The sequence below is a fragment of the Leucoraja erinacea genome, chromosome 6 (genome assembly GCF_028641065.1).
Source record: "Leucoraja erinacea ecotype New England chromosome 6, Leri_hhj_1, whole genome shotgun sequence".
NCBI lineage: Eukaryota > Metazoa > Chordata > Chondrichthyes > Rajiformes > Rajidae > Leucoraja > Leucoraja erinaceus.
Genome location: NC_073382.1, coordinates 68,786,893 through 68,811,185, shown reverse-complemented (window position 1 = coordinate 68,811,185; position 24,293 = coordinate 68,786,893). Strand labels below are relative to the sequence as shown.

General features: G+C 42.3%; 1 protein-coding gene across 2 annotated transcripts in view; it reads right to left on the bottom strand.

Annotated features, from left to right (window-relative positions):
• Nucleotides 1–21,271, bottom strand: part of amotl1 (angiomotin like 1) — a 111,973-nt gene extending 90,702 nt beyond the window's left edge. The window contains exons 1-3 of one of the 2 annotated variants that reach the window (XM_055637306.1): nt 20,906–21,271; nt 7,569–7,685; nt 4,760–4,810 (exon numbers count right to left, since the gene is read on the bottom strand). In XM_055637306.1, the coding sequence (XP_055493281.1) occupies nt 4,760–4,810; nt 7,569–7,662 (145 nt within the window). In that variant the 5' untranslated portion in view covers nt 7,663–7,685; nt 20,906–21,271. The remainder of the gene's footprint in view (nt 1–4,759; nt 4,811–7,568; nt 7,686–20,905) is intronic. The other variant, XM_055637307.1, reaches the window with a different exon arrangement.
• Nucleotides 21,272–24,293: the final 3,022 nt, after the last annotated feature.

The window sequence follows — 24,293 nt, the reverse complement described above, 5'->3', positions numbered from 1 at the left end:
TTTATTTTTAAATGGCACATACTCTATTATCTAACCATCATTTCCATTGCTGCCCAAGAGGGAATCTTTCAAATCTATAGCCACTTCAAAACAAAGTGCATCTATTTCTAGCTCCATAATATCATTTGTATTCACTAATGCTTTCATATTGCCTTGAATCGGAAATTCTGTAATTCTCATTCTCGGTTATGCTTATGTTGCTCCTTTTATAACCCACAAGTATTTCTGATGGGAAATGTGTCTCACGGGATCATTACCAATCTCCTAATACTAGTGATGTCATAAAACATGTGGGAAAGAATGGTTAGTGTGGATTGTACAGTTACAGATGTCTGTGCTGGAGCAGGTGGACTGACCAGAAGCATTTCTGATAATGTATCCAGGAACAATACGTTGCATGGGTATTGGGTTAGTGCAGGGAGTTCATCAGTAAAGATCACTCACTTCTGGGTGTTCCATCACCAAAACCGAGGAAGTAAATGGGAGGGAGGTTGATGACCAGGAGAGTGGCAAAGACCAGGACAAATACAGTGGCTACAATAGAAGATAAACTATTAAGGATGGGACTAGGAGAGGAGATATAAAGCAAGACTTGCATTTCCATTGTGACTTTGATGACCTCTGGACAACCTAAAATATATTTAGTGTACATTAAAATACAGAAATCACAGTTGATGCAAGCTTCCACAAAAAAAATATTTAAAAATTGCCTTGAGTTCCTCTCCTGTTGCAGCACTGAATACATCAACTAGCAGTGATATTTTATGCCTCTGAAATTCAGGTTTAGTGCTTACAGGTTGAGTGGGTTGTGAGGCAAATCTGTTCGGCTGATGATAATAGAAAATTGCTTATTGACTGTGATGACAATCCTGTCCTTCAGAATAGTATGTTCACCCCAAAGGAAAAATATAGTTTCAGTCCAACACTTCATGTGTAAACCACCGTCCTAACACTGCTATGCTCCAGGATTCCGTAATCTAGTCTCTGGAGTAAGCCTCTATTCCATGAATGGACATAAAATCCCGGAGTAACTCAGTGGGTCGGGCAGCATCGCTGGAGAAAAAGGATGGGTGATGCTTTGGGTCAAGTCTGAAGAAGGGTCCCGACCCAAAACGTCACCCGTCCATTTTCTCCAGAGATGCTGCCTGACCCGCTGAGTTACTACCAGCACTTTGTTATAAAAGGGCTCTTTGGTAGTAATGGTGATAATTCTGCAGCTCTTTGTTACTCTATTCCATGGCCTTTTACTCGGAGGTAAGGGTGCCTGCCACTAAAACCACACATAAAGTAGTGCAGTTAGTGCTGTTTCACTGTCCTAGTGACTTGGGTTCAATCTGATGTCTGCCCCTGTCTGTGTGTTTACATGACCACCCACATCACAAAGATGTTAATTGGCCATTAAAGTAGCAGAATCTAGGAGATGTTGATTGGAATTTGGAGAGAATATAATCAAATTACTCCATATATGAGTGCTTGATGGTCATTGCTGACATGATGGGCTAAAGCTGCAGGAAGGAGGGTCTCAACCTGAAACGTCACCCATCCTCTCCAAAGATGCTGCCTGTCCCGCTGAGTTACTCCAGCATTTGGTTTCTGATGGACTAAAGGGTCTGTTTTCATGCTCTTTGACTCTAAAGCAAAACATAGGCTTGGGAGTGACTTCTTGGGAAAGGAAGCAACCCTGTTCCACTTAGCTTCACATTCGGATAAGTCATTTTAAAATTCTTACTTTTTTGGTTGTGCCAATAATTCTCCTTTTATAGCCTCAAAATAAAGCGACACAATTGGCCTAAACGTATGGCATTAATTGGCGCTAAGTTGGTTCCTTTGAGCAGGCCACGTTGCTCGCCTGTCTGACACCAAAACAGATTGGCTGTTCTGATCTCTGTCAAGTAGGGAAAAATATTGTGATTGGGGATGTTCTTAAAGCCTTGGGGGGGGGGGGGGGGTGTAACATCCCCACAGAATTTAACTCCATTAAAGGTGGAGTTGAAGCATTTGGGATGATGTTGGGCGTTTCAAGATCATTCGTCAAGAAAACACAAAGCCCTGAGACTGACAGACATCAACTACTGCAGGAAGATCATCAACCTGCAGTAGATGGATTTTGGTCGGCCTGAAACCTTATGTCATGAGATGGAGATGTCTGTGAGCAAATGCTGCTGACTGAATAACACATTCCAAGGTGCACAAACATGTGCTGAGCGATGCACTGAAACGCTTTGATTCCCACATTGGCCACAAGACCAGAGTGGAAGATCACAGATACATGCACAATATGTCAAATGACACATAAGGCACAAACACAATCCTGGAATTAGTCTCACTATGTGGTCTGTAGATGGAATACCAGAGTATATTGTGGATGAAGTAGAGTGATTAAAATGGTCATAAAATTACTAGGATTATGATTGAGAAGCTGGAAGCATTGAACAAAAAGGTGGGATCCTCTGCCCCCTAGTGGATTATAAAGTGATCAGGTAGATTTATTTGACTTTTAAGAGGTTTGTTTTATTCTTTATAATATTATCACTGAAAGGAGTATTTTTTTCAGTATTTTTATGGAATAGTTATTTTTTCTTTTTAGTCCTGGTTTACACGTGACTCTTTGCTGAAAATATATTACAGAAAGGACTTTAGCACAAGAAATTGCAAACAAAAATAATTTGCAGTTTATACATTAAAAAAAAAACCCAGAGTCAATCTAATTAACCATACACTTGACATCAACAGCGATTGAGGAAGAAAGTACACATCTTCGACAACCCTTTGCTCGGATAGTCAGCCAGGAAACAACTCTAACTTTTATGCCGTCTCTTTTATCCTACAGTCCAAAAACAACAGAAATAGCAAATATCTACCTTTGCAGTTCTAGTAATCTCTTGAAAACATTGATCAAGTTACCCTGAAACTAAATTCCAGTAGATGCAGCACAAGTTGGTGCAATCATTCCTTGAAATTAAATATTTGAGTACAATTCCTCTAATTCTATGCTGCACCCTGATTTCGATGACCTCACTTTTGCCTATACTTAAATCTATTTACCTCAGTTATGCTTGTTTGTCCTCTTGGGAATCTCTTTAATTGTCATTACAATCTCTTTGTAATTTTATGCTTCCATATGACCACGTTCACCATTTCCACTTACACCGTAGACTTCTCTAACTTCAAGTAGCCCGTTCTTTCCCTCTCTCTATCTCCATCCCCTCCCCCTTCCCAGTCCTCCCACCAGTCTTACTGCCTGCGACTACATATTGTCTCTGTACCGCCCACTCCCCTGACATAAATCTGAAGAAGGGTCTCGACACGAAACGTCACCCATTCCATCCCTCCAGAGATGCTGCCTGTCCCGCTGAGTTGCTCCAGCAGTTTGTGTCTACCTTCACCGTTTACAATCCTGTTCACTTTAGTCTGTGATGTTACATTTCTGGCTGCTCTTATTCATGACTAAATTACCTGTGTCTGAGTAAAAATGAAACCAACAAACAAAAAGCAGGCGATACAAAACCAACCACACTAAATGAGAAGCAGGACAATGTGAACATTTCAAAATTAGGAGCATCTGATGTTGATAAAGTGCAAGAAATTGTTTGAGAATACATCACATTCTATTTATTAGCTTTGCAATTAAATTTCAAACTCACAGAACATTGTTCCCTCTTCCTTTCCTTTTGACTTTTCCCATCTTCTCCATCAATGTCTCTTCATTTATTCTCTTTGCTCCCAACCCCCTCTGTCTCACCTCCATATTTTCTTTTTTTGATAGGTTTCATGTGTATAACATAAGAGACAAGTGCCAGAAAATCCTAACATTATATCCTCCAGTGTATTAGATGAAAGTGCAGTACTTTGTTCTCATTGTGTGGTATACATCCACAAATTCTGCCATTTAAACGCTTTCTTTGAAATAATCATCTTATTATCAATTTTGAATGATTTGGCAAAATAATGGTTTCTAAAAGCAGCGCAGTGGCGCAGCAGTAGAGCTGCTGCCTTATGCCCCTGTCCCACTTATGCCCTGTCCCTGTCGGTGGTGGTTGCCAGAGGTTGCCGGAGGTTGCAGGTGGTTGCTGGAGGTTGCAGGTAGTGGAAGGTAAGACCTTTGGTTTAGAAGGTAAGACCTTCCACTACCTGCAACCTCCGGCAACCACCTTCAACTAGCATAGCAACCGGCTTCGACTAAAAAATTACCGCTTTTTAAAATGGCAATCTATTTTTAAGTCGCGGCCAGTTTTGAATTTTTTGAAATAATCGCCGGAACATAGAAGAAGCGGAAACTACTTTCGACCATTAGGGAGACTGACAAAAACCTCCAGGAACCACACGGAAACCTTGGGTGGGGCACAAAGTCTCCTGAGGTTTCCGTTCAGGTTTCCTAAGTGGGACAGGGGCATTACAGCGCCAGAGACCTGGTTTTGATCCTGAGTATGGGTGCTGTCTGTACGGAGTTTGTACATTCTCCCCGTGACCACGTGTGTTTTCTCAGGGTGCTTCGATTTCCTCCCACACTCCAAAGATATGCAGGTTTGTAGGTTAATTGGCTTTGGTAAAATTGTAAATTGACCCTAGTGTATCGGATGATCGTTGGTCGACACAGACCCGGTGGGCCGAAGGGCCTGTTTGCACACTATCTCTAAAGGAAAATCTAACATTTGGTTTAGAATTAGTGCAAACATGCATTCATTTCTGAGAATTCATCCATCATAATAAAGTATCACCATTACTACTTGTGGTGTTATCTGATCGTATAACATCTTACCCATATGATTGCTATCCACTGGTGGAGGTATCAGTCCTGATTGGGCATTTTCTGTGTGAGAGAAATATTTCTTGTAAGTTTTTTTCTGAAAATGTTGTATTACCCTAAAAAAAAAGTCCACAGTAACCCACAGTGTTCTGAGTTTACACAAAAATGCTGGAGAAACTTAGTGGGTGCAGCAGCATCTATGGAGCGAAGGAAATAGGCAACGTTCCAGTGGATAACATCTGCAGTTCCTTCCTACGTAAATGGAAGCTAGATGCCTAATTGAGCTTGATCTGGCCCATGACACAACATGTCACCGCTACTACAGCCCTGGTGTTCATCTTAATCTCCACAGAAATTCTCTCTTCAATGATTTTTGGTGTATGGAAACGTTCAGTGGAATTCTGCCTTTGTGTGAGCAGCCTATATAATCTATCTAGGTCAATGTCTTCTTTACCTACTTCATGTACAAATTATGGACTCCACACTACTTGGTGGGTTGGAATTATCTTGGACTTAATCTTGCTGTCAAGCAAATTGCAAACAATTGATGGTGAACAAACTGATTGTTTCTGCATATAATAGCATGACGCAAATGATAACATTTCATCTCCTGTTGGTTATTCCCTTTTCCTGAATATGCAATGGAGTTAGTCACATTTTAACATAGAACATAGAACAGTACAGCACAAGAATGGGTCGTTTGGCCCACAATGTTTGTGCCGAACGTAATGCTTAGTTAAACTGATCTCATCTGCCTATACACGATCCATATGACCCTATTCCTTACACTTCCTGTGCCTATCTAAAAGTCTTTTAAATGCCACTTTGGTATCTGCCCCCACCACCATCTTGGCAACGTATTCCAAGCCCCCGCCACTCTTTGTATAAAAACATAACTTGCCCTGCAAATCTCCATTAAACCATCAATAATCATAATTGAAAGTTTAAAGCTCGTATTACAACTGTCCCCACTGTTGTTGGGCATATCCACCCTGGGGTAAAAGGTTCTGACTGCCTACCCTATCTATGCCTCTGATAATTTCATATACTTCTATAAAGTATCCCTTCAACCTCTGACGTTCCAGAGAAAACAATCCAAGTCTATCCAACCTCTCCCTGTAGCTGAAACCCTCTAATCCAGGCAACATTCTGGTCGTCCTTCTCTGCACCCTCTCCAAAGCCTCCACATCTCCTATTGGAGTGCCCAGAACTGCACTCAGTACTCCAAATGCAGCCTAATTAAAACCCTATCGAGCTGCGTCATCACCTTGCTAAAGGTCTGACACTACTGGGCAATGTTGTTAATCCTGTGCTTGATTGTTGTTGTCTTTCTTGTGAGAGCAATGTCAAATGCCTGCTTCAAATATAATTTATTTTCAATTTTCCTCCTTTGAATATATACATTTTGGCATTCTACATGATAATAAAAAGCTTAATAGTTCAGAATTAGATGATAATTATTCCATAGTCATTGGACAGCAAAACTGTACACTTTTGTGAAATTATTAGTGCAGTGTGTTCTTAACGTTGGTTGTGACTTTCAACTGCTTGGATATATGCATATCACTGTCTGTCTTTGGCTATTTGTAATTTGATGAGGATGCGGACACTGGGACAGTCAGTTAAAGCGCTCCTCTACCACAAAATCTCAACACAAATTCTTGGTTGAATCAAGCAATATAACCGCCATGTGGCGCTAGTAATGGCTGCCATGCCAACAGTCTGTCTGTCCCTTCCTTCTTTGTTGCTCTTTTTAGTATGTGTTAAATGGATGTTTTCAGTGTTCTTTAGCTTATTTTATGTGGGGATTGGGGGAGACTTTTTAATATCTTACCTCGATGGAGATGTGATTATTTATTTATTTATCCCCCCCCCCCCCATATCGTATCTCCATCCGCACTGCGGCCTAACATCGAGGATTTGGCGGCCTTTGCTGGAGACCGACTTTGGGAGCTCCAACGGCAGGAGCCTGCAGGACTTACCATGTTGGAGCTCGTGGTCCCTTTGCCAGGGATCGACCTCGGAGCTCCAACCGTGGGAGCCTGCGGACTTTAACATCGTGGAGCTCGCGGGCCTTGGTTAGAGACCGACTTCGGGAGCACCAAGCGCAGGAGTTTCGACCGGACCGATACAGGAGCTTCAATCGCCCGGATGCGACAGGCTTTGATCGCCCAGATGCAGGAGCGTCGATTGCCCCGACTGCGGAGAGTAAGACTGCCCCGACCGCGGGAGAAAAAATGATGGAAGAAGATTAGACTTTATTGGCTTCCATCACAGTGAGGAATGTGGGCAATCCGCTGTGGTGGATGTTTATGTTAACTTTTATGTAGTTGTGTGTCTTGTTGCTTTCTTTATCGTGTGGCTGTATGGTAATACGCATATCACTGTACCTTAATTGGTACACGTGACAATAAAAGACCTTTGAAACTTTTGAACTTTCATGTGTATATGGGATAATTCTTACTAAATAGAGCACTTGCCAATTGGGCAGGTCAAAGTATAGTTGCTTTGTAACAATGCAAGAATTAGGAAAAGTAACTCTAGTTTAGGAGTGACGTTAAACAACATTGTAATAGATGATAATTACAATTATAGGGTTTACTAATTTACACACATGTATAAAAATATAACCAATGAACTGTTTGTTTTAAGTGATTCTGATTTAAATAAAGCAGCAACCTGTTGAAGCTTTGAATAAATATACAACCATTGAATGAATAATAATCTACTGCAACCGAGTCTTTACATGCACTGTATTAACTTTACTAAAATAACAAATCATGTTTATTTGGAAATCTTGATGATTTAAATATTTATTTACCTTCACTTTTCACCATATCAGCAATGTGATTGATTCCAATGTGTGTTAGCCAGTTGGTCAAAGCTGCAGAAGCCCAGTTTTCACAGGGATCCATACCGTTAAAGAGTTAAACCCGCACTGCAACACAATATTAATACATACTGTCAATAACACTCTGTGATTGAATGGTCTGGCTGTATTCCTTTGTCAATTAATATATGTTATTTTTATTTTTCCCGCAAATAATACGTCAAGTGTGTTTTTTTTTAAATTGGACTATATTCTTCTTCTATTGTTTCCTTTGTTATAACGGATGCTTATTGAATTTCTGAATTACTTCTGTTACTCAGAAAATGTTGTGAACTTCAATGCAAAGATCCACAAACCTGTAACTCTCAACGTGGTAGACACCAATTATAACTCTGCAGACATAAAAGATGCAATTTATGAAGTCCTGACAATTTATTTTGAGAGGTGGAGATCATAAGGTCAGGTCTTCATTGCTGCCACACTACATTAATAAGTACTAAATTAGATGGGAATTATTCCTTAGGAACAAGAGCTACTACTTCAGAATGGCTGAAGTGTCACTCTTGGATTGCTCATATCTGGGGAATAATTCCAGCATCTTGAGATAGTAATTTAAGATAAATTAGTATTAGCTCTGCATGATAATGTAGCCCCATACTCTCACTGCATTTTATCCTATTTAAGAAACAATGAGGCATTCATCATAGTTAACATCATAATCAATGTAATGTTCAGATATAAAGACTTCATAAAGCAATATCCAAAGTGATGACTCATTGAAGATTACTTTCCCTAAATGTAATTACTTTACAAAGTGATCTGACTTGCCAAATTCATGATTAGGAAAGCTTACTGCTTCTCGTGAGAAATCTTGGAAATATCAATAATTCTCCTATTGATTCTCCTTCTTCTTGCGTTTGAGGAAGCAGAACTCAGCTGCAGCGGGGTAATGCCATCCGGTTCGACATCCGTAGGTGCGCATTTTCAAGATTATAGTTGCATTGCATGATGGCAGAACTTCAAGGATATGAGAGTGATGGAAACCGTATTGGACAGACAACTCTGGTGGTTTTGCTCCACCATAGGCAGTCATGAAAATGAATTTAATAAATGAACTTGTCATTTAAAAAACAGAAGTGGTTTACTAATATTTTTAAAGAAAGGTAACTGAACCACTCCACGTACATTTTTCCATACATGTGATTACAAATAACAAAACTGGCTTGTTGTTAGGGCAACTTCACTGGATCACTCACATTCTTGGTGGGATGGACTATGTACAGAACAGCTAGAACCCAAGCCGTGTGTCATTAGCGGTGGTTTCACAATTCTAAACCACAGCTTGAAGTCATAGAGAAATACAAGGTGGCAGTGGGGTGCTTCGGGCCATTGAGTTCACACCGACCATCAAGCACCCATTTTACATTAATCCTACATTAACTCATTTTTTTCCTTCTCCGCACATTCTCTTCAGCTCTTCCCCAGATTCTACCACTCACCCACGCACCAGGGGTAACTTAGTTAGGCCAATTAACCTAACAGCCCACACACCTTTGGAACATGGGAGGAAGCCTGTGTGGACCAGGGACTGTGCACACACGTCACATAGGCAGCACCCAAGTACATGCTTGAACCTGGTTCTCTGGCGCTACAAGGCAGTAGCTCTACGTTGATAACTTGCTATAAGGAGCGGGTTGAAGGCAGTGGGGCTACTATTGTGTAACGTAAAGAGAGCTGCCTGTGTCATTCCCAGTAGCTGAGGTATGATGCTGGAAACTGGTTTTAGTTTTGGGTACATAGTAAGTGAAAGAAAAACCTTTGCCAAAGAGATGTGCAAGCAGGTTCTGGTGGAGGATCATCCTGAACAGTTGGGTGAGACTGAACTCTCTGCTCAATGGGGTTTTCCCCAGGGCCACAAGACTGAGACAAAGAACAACTGCCGTTGGAAGATGATCAATTCAGTGAAGGGCACCCTTCGTTCTGCCTGAAACATCTGTCTTTCATATGCATGTTCCTAGGTCCGGGATTAAAGGCTGAGGGATGCAGTGAAGCTGGGTGCAACCCATTGTTTAAGGACACCATGCCTTTAGTCATTAAGTGCTGTATCTCATGCAACGATTCTTTGAATTATATGGCCACAGAAGTTAAGCAAAACCAAAAAAAAATGTCATGCTAATGTACTGTGGATCTTGTTCATAAGCCCTTGGTTGCCATCTCAGTCCTCCCCACTCAATCACCATCCCTTATGATGAACCTGCCATACTGGGCATAACCCTGACTCCCAAAGCTCCGACATGAATTCTCCACTAAGATCGTCTGATTTAGTATTTTCCTTTGTCCACTCCTAGCCTCTCGTTAGGTTAAATATATGTCACTGGGTAGAGAAACTAAATAGGTCAGAGTTGGCATTATGTATTTGTTATGAAAGCTATGTACAATGACCAGCATTATTGAATGGTCAAAAACGTCACTCTTTCTTAACATGCAGTAACTGCATCAGGCAAGCCTAGGGTATGAACTTGAGAAACAACGTCTCCTTTCTCTATATTTCAAAACATATAATTTGTTTATTAACTAATGGATTTTATGCAAAGGCATCACAAGCATGGAAAATGGTTGATGATCAAGCATACTTGATTCCTTCTTTGATTATCAGAGGTTTAAAAGACATTTGAACAGGTACATGGATAGGAAAGGTTTAGAGATAATGTGTGCAGTCTGAAGAAGGGTCTCGACCCGAAACATCATCCATTCCTTCAATCCAGAGATGCTGCCTGTCCCGCTGAGTTACTCTGGCTTTTTGTGTATCTAAGGTTTAGAGAGATATGGGTTAAACATGGGCAGGTGGGACTAATGTAGTTGGGGCGGGCGCCTTGGTCGGCATTGACAAGATGGGCTGAATGGCCTGTTTCCATGCTGTATGACTCGATGATTCTACAGAAACCAAATTAACCTACTGCACTTATAGGATATGATTAGAAACTGAAGCACCAGGAGGTATTCAATGCTGTTATATTTCTTGTGTAGGATTGCTGGCCTTTATTTCCTGTTGGTTTTAGTGCAGTAGAGATGACAGGTAAAATGGTGCAATGTCCCTCCAGCAGGATGTGGGAAGTTAGGGAGACTGCTGGTGTTCCTGTTGACTAAACTTGTGGAGATTGTGTACACATGTAGCTCTTTATTGGGGAACAGGAGCTGTGGCCGGACGACCTCAGGATTGTCCAGGAGAACGAGAGCTCCATGGAACTAAGTTAGAGCGTGGTCGTATCTAAGGTATAGGAAGAGAGTAGGTGGGTGACCCAGAGGAAAGGGAGAAGGCAGAGAGTTCAGGTGATCCATCTGGACATTCTCCTTCAAAAACAGGTATACCCTTTCAGATAGTCTTGAAAGGGATGACCCGTCAGGGCTGAGAAGCAGAGTAGCAGTTGGGTCTGTGGTAATGAGACAGGCTTTGAGACACAGTGGGGAAGGGTAATGTCAGGCAGAGCAACAGTGGTAGGCGACTCAATAGTTAAGGAGGCGGGCAGGAGGTTCAGTGGCAGCAATCCATACTCCATGATGGTGCGCCACCTCCCTGATGCTATAGTCCAGGATGTATCGGAGACATTCACAAATAGGGGGATGAGCAACCAGAAGACATTGTGCATGTTGGCACAAATGACATGGGTAGGAAAGGGGATGATGTTCTGCAAATGAATATTGGGAGTTAGGCAAAAGGTTACAAAGCAGAAGTTCCCGAATAGTGACCTCTGGATCACTCCTGGTGCCCCATGGAGAAATGACTCCTGGTGCCACAGGAAGATAGGACAGATGAATGAATGGCCAAGGAGTTGGTGCAAGGGGCAGGGACTCATATTTTTGGACCATTGGGATCGCTTCTGGGGCAGAGGTGACCTGTACAAGAGGGATAGATTGCACCTGAACTGGAAAGGAACCAATATTCTGGCAGGCATGTTTGCTAGTGCTACACAGATGGGTTTAAATTAGATTAGTAGCGGGGAGTGCTTCAGTATCCTTCCACACTCCAAAGACATACAGGTTTGTAGGATAATTGATTTGGTAGTGTAAATTGCCCCTAGTGTGTGTTGGATAGTGTTATTGTGTGGGGACTGTTGGTCGGTGTGGAATCAATGGGCCAAAGGGCCTGTTTCTGTGCTGTATCTCTAAACTAAACTAAACTAAACTCTGATAAGATCAGGGAATGGGTTCAAGAACTTCTGGGGTCAGTTTGAGATTTATTACAATTTCACCTTAGATCCAAACAAAACCAATTCGATTTTGGAAGTTAACATTTTACCCTTTATTGCTTGCCTGTCTCTGCCATTATTTTCAATTGCAGAGCTGTAAAACATTTCTATATATTTTTTCCTTTTCTTAAGGGAGCTATTTTGCCTCCTGCACTATTTTGTCTAACTTTATTGTCTATGGCATAGTGGAATTAACCAACATGAAATACAGATTAATGAGACTGGAAACAAGTGGAAATATTAGATTGGAATTGATCATTCCTATTTAACACTTTATCAATAGACAATAGGTGCAGGAGTAGGCCATTTGGTCCTTTGAGCCAACACTGCCATTTAATATGATCATTCATGGCTGATCATCCACAATCAGTACCCCGTTCCTGCCTTCCCGCCATATCCCCTGACTCAGCTATCTAACTCTCCCTTGAAAGCATCCAGAGAATCGGCCTCCACTGCCTTCTGAGGCAGAGAATTCCACAGATTCATAACCCTATGGGTGAAAAAGATTTTCCTCAGCTCCGTTCTAAATTCATCTACTCCTAATTTTTAATCTGTGACCCCTGGTACTGGATTCCCCCAAAATCGGTAACATGTTTCCAGCCTCTTGCGTGTCCAATCCCTTAACAATCTTTTCTGTTTCAATAAGATTTCCTCTCATCCTTCTATATTCCAGAGTATATAAGCCCAGCCGCTCCATTCGATCAACATATGACAGTCCCGCCACCCCGGGAAGTAACCTTGTGAACCTACGCAGCACTCCTTCAATAGCAAGAATGTCCTTCCTTAAATTAGTATACCAAAACTGCACACAATACTCCAGCATACCTGCCATCATTTAAAAATTAAAAATCTTACTCTGAGTGCGCGGGTTGATGGAGTGCAAGTGCCATTACGGTGTGGTCCAGGGGCCCGCCTTAGCTCCTGGATTTTAAGGGTTTTTTTAAAATAGTTTCCCAATATCGCGATATATTCAGAGCTGCCAAGTTTTGTCAGAGCATTTCAGCATTCTAGTATCTGAAAATCAGTATTTTGCTGAGGAAATCAGTATTTTTACGCTGTGACATTTTCCTGAAATGTTTTTTTTGTGTGTGGTCATACCCATGTAAGAGTACATGTATACGTAACTTTATGTCATAGCTGCTTTCTTGCCAGTCATGTCAGTGTCTATTTTGCTTTCTCTCTCTCTCTCTCTCTCTCCCTCTCTCCCCCCCTCTCTCCCCCCCCCCTCTCTCTCTCCTCTCTCCCCTCTCTCTCTCTCTCTCTCTCCCCCCCCCTCTCTCTTTCTCTCTCTCTCTCCTCTCTCCCTCCCCTCTCTCCCTCTCTCTATCTCCCTCTATCCCCCTCTCTCTCTATCTCTCCCTCTCCTCCCTCTCTCTCTCTCCCTCTCTAATTCTTCTTCTCTCTCTCCCTCTCTCTTCCCCCTCTCTCTACCCCTCTCTCGCTCCCTGTCCCTCTCTCCCGGCTGATTGGACGAGAATTTTATAGGAATCTGGTCAATGATTGGATGCAACCCCCTTAGAGACAACGACTGATGCCCGATTTTTTCCCCTCATTTCAAAATCATACTGTTCCGATTTTTCACACTTTTTAACTTAAAAATCAGAACAAATAAGATAAAATCGGACTAGTTGGCAGGTAAGCTCCAGGTGTGGTCTCACTAGACCCCTGTACAACTGCAGAAGGGCCTCTTCACTCCTACACTCACCTCCTCTTGTTACAAAGACCAACATGCCATTTGCTTTCTTCACTGCCTGCTGTACCTGCATGCTTACTTTCAGTGACTGATGAACAGGACCCCCACATCCCGTTGTACTTCCCCTTTTCCCAACTTGACACCATTCAGATAATAATCTGCCTTTCTGTTTTTGCCACCAAAGTGGATAACCTCGCATTTATCCACATTAAACTGCATCTGCCATGCATCTGCCCACTCATCTAACCTGTCCAAGTCACCCTGCATCCTCATAGCATCCGCCTCATACTTCACTCTGCCACCCAGCTTTGTGTCATCTGCAAATTTGCTAATGTTACTTTGAATCCCTTCATCTAAATCATTAATGTATATTGTAAATAGCTGCGGCCCCAGCACCGAGCCTTGTGGTACCCCACTAGTCACTGCCTGCCATTCTGAAAGGGACCCATTAATACCTAAGTCTGAAGAAGGGTTTCGGCCCGAAACGTTACCTATTTCCTTCGCTCCATAGATGCTGCTGCACCCTCTGAGTTTCTCCAGCATTTTTGTGTACCTTCGATTTTCCAGCATCTGCAGTTCCTACTTGAACCATTAATCCCTACTCTTTGTTTCCTGTCTGCCAACCAATTTTCTCTCCATGTCAGCACTCTACCCCCAATACCATGTGCTCTAATTTTCCCTACTAATCTCCTATGTGTGACTTTATCAAATGCTTTCTGAAAGTCCAGGTACACTACATCTACTGGCTCTTCCTTGTCTATTTTCCTAGTTGCATCCTCAAAAAATTCCAGAAGATTAGTCAAGCATGATTTCCCCTTTGTAAATCCATGCTGACTCGGACCGATCCTGTTACTGCTATCCAAATGAATCCATTATTCCATCTTTTATAATTGACTCCAGCATCTTCCCCACCACCGATTTCAGGCTAACTGGTCTATAATTCCCTGTTTACTCTCGCCCGCCTTTCTTAAAAAGTGGGGTAACATTAGCTACCCTCCAATCAACAGGAACCGATCCTGAATCTATAGAACATTGACAAATGATCACCAATGTGTCCACGATTTCTAGATCCACTTCCTAAAGTACCCTGGGATGCAGACCATCAGGCCCTGGAGATTTATCAGCCTTCAGTCCCATCAATCTACCCAACACCATTTTCTGCCTAATGTGAATTTTCCTCAGTTCCTCCGTCACCCTAGGTCTTCTGGCCACCTATTACATCTGGGAGATTGTTTGTGTCCTCCTTAGTGAAGACACATCCAAAGTACCTGTTCAACTCGTCTGCCATTTCCTTGTTCCCCATAATAAATTCACCTGTTTCTGTCTTCAAGGGACCCACATTTGTCATAATTAATTTTTTTCCTCATCACATATCTAAAGAAGCTTTTACTATCCTGCTTTATATTCTTGGCTAGCTTACCTTCGTACTCATCTATTCTCCCCATATTACCTTTTTAGTTATCTTCTGTAGCTCTAAAATGTTCCCAATCCTCTGGCTTCCCGCTCATCTTTGCTATGTTATACTTCTTCTCTTTTATTTTTACACTGTCCTTGACTTCCCTTGTCAGCCATGGTCGCCTCTTACTTCCCTTAGAATCTTTCTTCCTCTTTGGAATGAACTGATCCTGCACCTTCTGTATTATTCCCAGATATCCCTGCCATTGTTGTTCCACTGTCATCCCTGCTAGGGTCTCTTTCCAGTCAACTTTGGCCAGCTCCTCCCTCATGCCTCCATAGTCCCCTTTGCTCAACTGTAATACTGACACTTCCGATTTTCCCCTCTCAAATTGTAGATTAAAACTTATCATATAGGAAGTCACTACCTCCTAATGGCTCCTTTACCTTGAGTTCCCTTATAAAGTCTGGTTCATTACACAACACTAAATCCAGAATTGCCTTCTCCCTGGTAGGCTCCAGTACAAGCTGCTCTAAGAATCCATCTCGGAGGCATTCCACAAACTCCCTTTCTAGGGGTCCAGTACCAACCTGATTTTCCCCATTCTACCTGCATGTTGAAATCTATTCAACTTATACCCTATATCCAGGCTAAAGTTTGGGGGTCTGTAGATAACTCCCATTTGGGTCTTTTTACCCTTACAATTCCTCAGTTCTATCCATACTGACTCTACATCTCCTGATTCTATGTCACCCCTTGCAAGGGACTGAATTTCATTCCTCACCAACAGGGCTACACCATCTCCTCTGCCCAGCTATCTGTCTTTTCGATTGGACGTATACCCTTGAATATTCAGTTACCAGCCCTGGTCCTCTTGCAGCCATGTCTCTGTAATTCCCACAACATCATACTTGCCAATTTCTAACTGAGCCTCAAGCTCGTCCACTTTATTTCTTATACTTCGTGCATTCATATACAACACTTAAACTTTGATATTCACCTCCCTTCTAACACCCGTCACTATTGGCCCTGACCTTACTCTCTTATTCCTTCTCGAGCTTTCCTTCCCATTAATTTGGGAGTCTTTTGTAACTTTTCCTGTACTCCCCCCCCCGCTATCAATGTCGAGGAGAAGATTCCAATTCAGCCATAACAAGAACAAATGTAGTAATAAAGTAACTCGCTCAAAGCATTTTCCAATACCAGTAACCAGCCCAGTTTTTACTTTTGATTACAATGTTTTAAATTATATTCTTTGGTACAAAGTTCTGTCTCAAATTAAATTAAAACAAATTATCATTTAGGAGCTAAATAAATTGAAAACTGAGCTGGAATGTTTCAACGGAACTGATGAAAATGCTGGAAAATAAGTGGTCAGTTTTACATTGTCATATCTAATGGTGAGAATGTATAAAAGGCAGGCAATTGCTTTGGACTTTGATCAAGATATTTGATTTTGGTATCTCTACTCAGTGCCAGTGAAACAGACTATTTAATGGGAGCAAAAATTCCATAGATGCTGGAAAACTGAAATAAAAAGCACTCATCAGATCAAGCAGCAGCGTGGGTTGAGAAACGGAGTTTCACATTTCGGGTCAAAGACAGTTCTGGTGAAGGATAGGCCATACCCTTCTTCAGAAATGTTTCCAGCATTTTTGGTATTGCTTCAGATTATCCTGTTCATACACAGCAAACAGGTTTGAGGCCTCTTTAGATATTTTACAAGTGCCTCATTCTATGACTGGATCTTTTTCTTCTTAATTGCTTTATTGATGTGCAGACGTCACTGGCAAAGATTCCCAAAGTTGTGCAATTCCAAGTGAGCAGCCGTGGGAAATAGGAATCGGACTCATTTGGCGCCTTTTGTATTTTCATTATCTTTTCTCAAAGATGATATAAGCATACACATATTTCTCTTTGCCCATGTTCTATATTTTTTAAAATTCTTCACTTGCACTTTAGACTTTAGACAGCATTGAAACAAGCCCCCTCGGCCTGCCGAGTCCACGCCGACCAACAATCACCCTGTACACTAATACTATCCTACACAGTAGGGAAAATGTATTTTTTTTTAAGTGAAGCCAACTAACCTATAAACCAAAGATAGACACAAAAAGCCGGAGTAACTCAGTGGGACAGGCAGCATCTCTGGAGAGAAGGAATGGGTGATGTTTCGGTTCAGAATGGTTAGGGTAGGGATAAGGGAAATGAGAGATATGACAATAGACAATAGGTGCAGGAGTAGGCCACTCGGCCCTTCAAGCCAGCACCGCCATTCAATGTGATCATGGCTGATCCTCCACAATCAGTACCCCATTCCTGCCTTCTCCACATATCCCCTGACTTCATTATCTTCAAGAGCCTTATCTAGCTCTCTCTTGAAAGTATCCAGAGAGCCAGCCTCCACCGCCCTCTGAGGCAGAGAATTCTACAGACTCACAACTCTCTGTGTGAAAAAGTGTTTCCTCATCTCCGTTCTAAATGTCTAAATGTTTCTTCGACATTGTGATAGTACCTGTTGCAACAAAAGTGTGTATGGATGGGTTCCAACTGCATTTCTAACAGCTAAATTAGGTTTACATGGTTAGAGAACCAAGTCATGCAGAATCTTGAGACGGAATCTCTGCTTCATATAGACGATGATGTGGAGAGATAAACAGTGAATGAAAGATATGCAAAAAAAAACGATGATAAAGGAAACAGGCCTTTGTAAGCTGTTTGTAGGGTGAAAATGAGAAGCGTGTGTGACTTAGGTGGGGGAGGGATAGAGAGAGAGGGAATGCCGGGGCTACCTGGTGAGAGAAATCAATATTCATACCCAGTAATTCATACAGTAAGCTGCCCAAGTGAAATATGAGATGCTGTTCCTCCAATTTGTGTTTAGCCTCAATTTGACAATGGCGGAGACCGAATGGGAAGGAGAATTAAAGTGTCCAGCAACCTGGAGATCAGGTTGGTTCAGGCGGTAAACCTGTATGTCTTTGGAGTGTGGGGGAAACCGGAACACTTGGAGAAACCCCACGTGGTCACAAGGAGAATGTACAAATGCCGTTCAGACGGCACCCGCAGTCGGGATCGAACCCGGGTCTCTGGCGCTGTAAGGCAGCAACTCTACTGCAACGCCACTGTGACGCCCATTGGTTATTTAAAATAAAAAGTCCTATCAGGTTCCTTCTTAAATTTACTAATATTTTCTATTTCCAGCATCTCCTTTGTATAATATAGTTAACTCTAGACTGTCTGCTCCACTATTTAACATTTGACTTTTAGTCCACAACTCTGATTGCAGAACTTATAATTGTATCAAAATAATTTATTTGCCTCAATTTATCTGCATCTTTCAGAATTTAACAAAATCTGTCCAGTAGATTAGGTATCAAACTTCAAGCAATAGTTTACCTGCTTAACTATATACCCTTCCCAAAAAAAGGACTTTCACACAGTAAAAATATAAAAAAATACTGCATTGGACAGAACAATAAATGAGATCAATTATCCAGAAGATCATAAGGTCAATCAATTATACTGGTTACATTTTATGTTCTTATTCCTGTACTTATGCCCTTCCTTCCTAGCACCCTTGGGATTTTGGAATTTATATATGAGTGTGAAGTGATGGATTTTGAGAAGATGACCTCGGGCAAGACATACACACTAAATGACGGGGTCCTGGGGAGTGTCGTAGAAAAGAGAGACCCAGGGGGAAAAGCACATAGTTCCCTGAATGTGGCGACACAGGTATAAGGTGTGATTGAAGTATGCAAATGGGTCCTGATCCAAAACATCACCTATCCATGTTCTGCAGAGCTGTGCCTGATCTGCTGAGTTATACAGCTTCTGCAATTCCTTGTATCTCCGAATGGCAACTAAAGTCGGGACATTATTTTACAGGTTTGCAAGTCGATGGTGAGACCGCACCTGGAATATTGTGTGCAGTTGTGGTCACCATTCTTTAGGACGGATGTGATTAAGCTAGGGAGGGTGCTGAACAGATTCACATGGATGCTGCTGGAACTGGAGGGCTTGGGTAATAAGGATAGACTGGACTGTAATAAGGAGGGACTATTTTCCCATGAGAGAATGAGGCTGAGCCTTGTGGAGGTTCATAAAATCATGAGCAGCATGGTTAAGATGGACGGTCACATTCTTTATTTCCCAGGCTAGCGGAATCTAAAACTAGAGGGCAACACTTTTATCACACTGATTTGGAATCTGTAATAATCAATGAAAAAATACCCTACCTTTGCAATGAGTCGCTGATGACTGTTTTTCTGTCTGCTGTTTGTATGAAGCAGGGTATGAAACTTCCAAATCCCAATACTGCAGCCCAATGTTATATTCAGTACCATGAGGACTTTTAAAGCTTAATGTAGTTCTTTGCCCTGTATTGACTTTTATATTCCATATCTCGTGATCAAGACCAGAATGTTGTTGTTCTTTTTGTAAGGCTTTAATATAACATACATATACAGCCCTATGTCTTTCTTTTCTTACATGACATTCAGTATGATTCCATATGAGTCCTGTTGGTGCTTTGTTTCATAGTTATGATTGAGCTTTAATTTGTTTGCTGAAAAGACTGCACTTGGCAATAGTAGTATGCTTATGAATTTGAGTGAGCATTCCTGAATACTTCAGACACATGTCATACACAAAGTTACCTTTGTGCATGTCCTTAGTGGGGGGGGGGGTGTCATGTTGGAAGAGTTGTTTTACCTACAACTCCAGTCTAATTCCCTGCTTACCAATATATTGTACTTAATTTACTTTCCTAGTACAATAAGGTTAATAATAAAATTGGGGCCCATTCATGTAGTTTTACCTGGAGTTGCTATATGTACAGCTTTAACAACAGTTAAATGAATTGGGTGCGATTCATTTCCACTGATGCCACAATTATTTTTTTGGACATCTACCCTTTATGCATCAACTAAGGGGATAAGTTTTGTCTGGTTGGTTGTGTCAGCATCACAGGAGACCATATTGCACATGGGGCTTACTGCAGGGATACCTTAAAGCAGAGAAAATAAATGCAGGCGGATTTCTTCCTAGCCGACTGATTCACACAATGTAAATTTATAAACTAAACAGATAATAAAATTATTAAGCCCCACTGAGCAAATCGCACACGTCCCCCTAGCCAACTGTTTGTTAAATGCCTCTAACACAATTAGCTGGCCAGTTTTCAACTCAATGTTAGCGAAATCAACTTTAAAAAAAACATTTTTTTGCATGCTTTTAAATGAAAAGGATTGTCTACCATATAAGCATTGAACAGGCATTTGAGGTATAATGCTTTGTTGAGAGCCAAGTTAAACTATTAAATCAAAATAAGCAAACCATGGAATTCCCACAATACCCAGTTGGAATAAAGGCTATGATTAATCAACAATAAGACTGTACGTACAATATGTATCACAAGGCTGATAGAATGCTTTCAGAATATTGGACAATTAAGTAGATCATATTACTGTAACTCAATAAGCTTACATGGGATTCCAATTTTATATGAAAAGGACTCTGTAAAATGATCGCAAAAAAAATATTCAAACATGCAAGCATGCATTGATGACTTTTGATTATTATTACCATTATTATTATTATTATTATTATATTCCCCTGCAGGAGCAGCCATGTTAAAAATGAGTCGTGAACAGTGATTGCAACACAGTGCTAAGCAATTGCACACTGCAGTTCCATACCCGGGAACCAGATCCCATAAAGTGTATGTTTAGTAACACCACATTCCATAAGAAATAAGTTTTAAATAATCCAACTCTCACGCTTAACTCCTCAAACATTTGAACCATAATCAATAATGTTCTCTGGGAAATAAAGGCAATGGTGCTTGTTTTACAAGCAGTGGTCACGTTTCACATGCTCAGAATTGTCTTTGTTCTCAAATCATGGAGCAACAAGAACTCTTATCATCATTAAACATTCAAATATTGTTTGGTATATCTGAGTACAAGTTCCATTTTCAGTTTCTTACCTTGTAAAAGAGAAATGTAAAGCCTTTGGTGCTAAGAGTTTTGCAGCATTTGCTAAGTAATCCACATCATTTCGAAACAACGAACTCACAGCTTGGAGAACATTATGAGGCAACTGTTAGCAATTTCTTCTGATAGAGGAATGCAGCTATGTCTGGACTTGTGTCTGTCAGGTGTGTTGGTGGAACTTGTCTTTAGCTGGAAGCGTTACAGCAAGATGATTACATTGCTAAACACATTCTTTCAAGTGATGAATGGATCGTATGATGCATGAAGCCGAGTATGAAAACGTACTTTGAAAACAGTCTTTTAAAACAAAAACTATACTTTGCTCTTCTGTTATTTGATGCAAAGTAGTGATTTTAATAAAAGCACAGATGTGAGCATAAAAACAGCTTTTTTGATGTCTGAATTGAAATGACGGTGTCATTAGCTACAGCTCCCTTCACTTGCATGTGTCTGAACATGTAGAGTGATTCTGATAAAATGGGTGGTTCAAACTAGAAGCAACAACCAATGATTTATTTACATAGGTCAGTGCAGTACAGTACTTACTAGCAATTATAAATCTATATCTGTCATTTTTAATTCTAATATCGGTTTAAGTGGTAATTGGACCTTCAGGACTTCCCTTTAATATCTCATTGCCTAGTAGCATGCAGCCTTATATCATTTTGAATTTAAGTTGCCTTCCTATCAATAAGATACAAATTTTCAATTCAGATGACATTGCCACAGCAACCTGGAAGAAAAGGGGATTGTTTTCCTTTCAAATTGGCATGGAATATAGACACAAAGTAATGGAGTAACTCATCGGGTCAGGCAGCATCTCCACAGAAAGAGGATAGGTGACGATTCGGGGTAAAGACCCTTCTTGACCAAATGGTGCCAGCAGAATAACCTGGCTCTCAACACCAGCAAAACCAAGGAACTACTCGTTGCTCGAGGGTGGCGCCTATCGTGACGTCGGAAGTGTCCACGGTGAGGGCTGTTTGGGCTGACGCCATAGGGTGTTCCAGCATAGTGCATTGGCCAATGCAGTCTTAGCCCCCACAAACGCCTTCTCTGCCTCCTTGAACCAGACCAGGTTCTTAGGCTTACCGGCCAGGCATTGGAATAACGGCCGCATGATGGCGGCTGCTGACGGGACGAATCGGTGGTAGAAATTAACCATCTCGATAAACTCCTGCAGGCCCTTGAAAGATCGGGGCCTCGGGAAGCGACGGATAGCGTTGTCCTTCTCGGGCAGCGGCTGCACGCCGTGGCAGGTAATGCTGTGACCCAAGAATGAAATGGAACGCAATCCGAACTGGCACCGCGGGGTTGATCACCAACCCGTGCTTACGCAGCCGTTCCAAGAGCAGGCGGAGATGCCCGACATGCTCTGCCTGCGAGCTGATGGCCACCAGAATATCATCGAGGTGGATGAATATGAACGGCAAACCCCGACCGACCTGATCCATTAACCTTTGGAACGCCTGAGCTGCGTTCTTCGGGCCAAAAGGCATTCTGAGCCATTCGAAAAGGCCGAAAGGGGGGTTTATGGCCATCTTATTTGATTTTACCCACGAATAAGGTCGACATACGAGAAGAAGGTAGCGCCTTCTAGATGAGCAGAGAAATCCTGGATGTTCGGGACTGGGTACCGATCTGCTGTGGTTACCGTGTTTAGACACCTGTAATCACCGCAAGGTCTCCAACCCCCGGACGCTTTGGGTACCATGTGCAGCGGGGAAGCCCAAGGGCTATCCGACTGCCAGACTATCCCCATGTACTACATAAGCTGGAACTCGTCTCGTGCGATGAGCAGATTATCGGGCGGGAGGCGGCGCGTGCAGGCGTGAACCGGTGGGCCCTCAGTGAGAATGTGGTGGACCACGCCATGACAGGGCGCGGCCCCGTCAAACCTGGGCGTGAGCAACCCTGGGAAATCGTTGAGCTAGGGCTGAGAAAGGTTGCTGGATCTCAGCTACCTCGTCGAGTTGCTGTAGGGGCGTGGACGAATTACGCGGCTTGGCAGGGCACAGGTCCGACACAGGGACCATGCGTCCGCCTCGCACATCGACTAACAGGGAGAACGTGCGCAGAAATCGGCCCCAGGATTGGTTGGACAACGTCAGCAACGGAAAACTTCCACCTGTACGGGCGGTAGTCGAAATTTAAGTCCAGGGTCTGCATACCGTAGGTGAGAATGTCGCTCCCGTTAACAGCTGAGAGGACAGGTCCTACCTTACCGATGCGGGGTATCTTGGGCGCTCGGAGGCAGGCTGCTGGCAATGGGCACCAGAGTCCACCAGGAAACGGTGGCCGGAATGGCGATCATGGACGTAGAGGCGTTGGTTCGGGCCGATCGCCTTCGCCTTTATGGACGATTGGCCGAGACATTTCCCTGGTACGAGCAGGGGCTCCGACATCTTCAGGCTTCGGGCCCGTATCGATGATGGTAGTAGCACCAACAACATCGGCTGTACACCACTGGCCGCTGCAATGCTTTTTCGGCGCTGGGCTGGGCTGGGCTTCTTCTTCCCAATGTCGTCTTGGTTGCACCCGCGCCTTTATCTGTTTATTTATGTGTGTATATATATATTCTATGGTATATGGACACACTGATCTGATCTGTATTTATGCCTACAATATTCTGTTGTGCTGCAGCAAGCAAGAATTTCAATGTCCTATCTGAGACACATGACAATAAACTCTCTTGACTTGACTTTGGGGGTGCAGCTGGGGGGGAGAGTGATTGGTGGTGAAGAGCTGGCAGCGAGAAAAGACCAACCAGGCCTGGCAATAAACAATTAAATTAATCAATATGTTCCCGATGTTGGGGAAGTCCAGGACAAGGGGTCACAGTTTAAGGATAAGGGGGAAATCCTTTAAAACCGAGATGAGAAGAACTTTTTTCACACAGAGAGTGGTGAATCTCTGGAACTCTCTGCCACAGAGGGTAGTTGAGGCCAGTTCATTGGCTATATTTAAGAGGGAGTTAGATGTGGCCCTTCTGGCTAAGGGGATCAGGGGGTATGGAGAGAAGGCAGGTACGGGATACTGAGTTGGATGATCAGCCATGATCATATTGAATGGCGGTGCAGGCTCGAAGGGCTGAATGGCCGACTCCTGTACCTAATTTCTATGTTTCTAATATACAAATTCCACAAAGAAGAACAGAGCATTTGTCGTTGTCTTGTTACGTTTGCCTGTTCACTTTCAAGCTACCAAATTATCTTGAAATTATGAACATTTCTGAAAAAAAACTCACAAGGAGAGAAAGAAGCTGTGAAATAATTTATGCATTCTCCATATAGTTGCAAAATAGGCATTGACGTCAAAGAGTAACCCCCTCCCCACCCCCCCCCGATGGCAAGGTGGGAGAATTAGGTGGATGAAATTTGG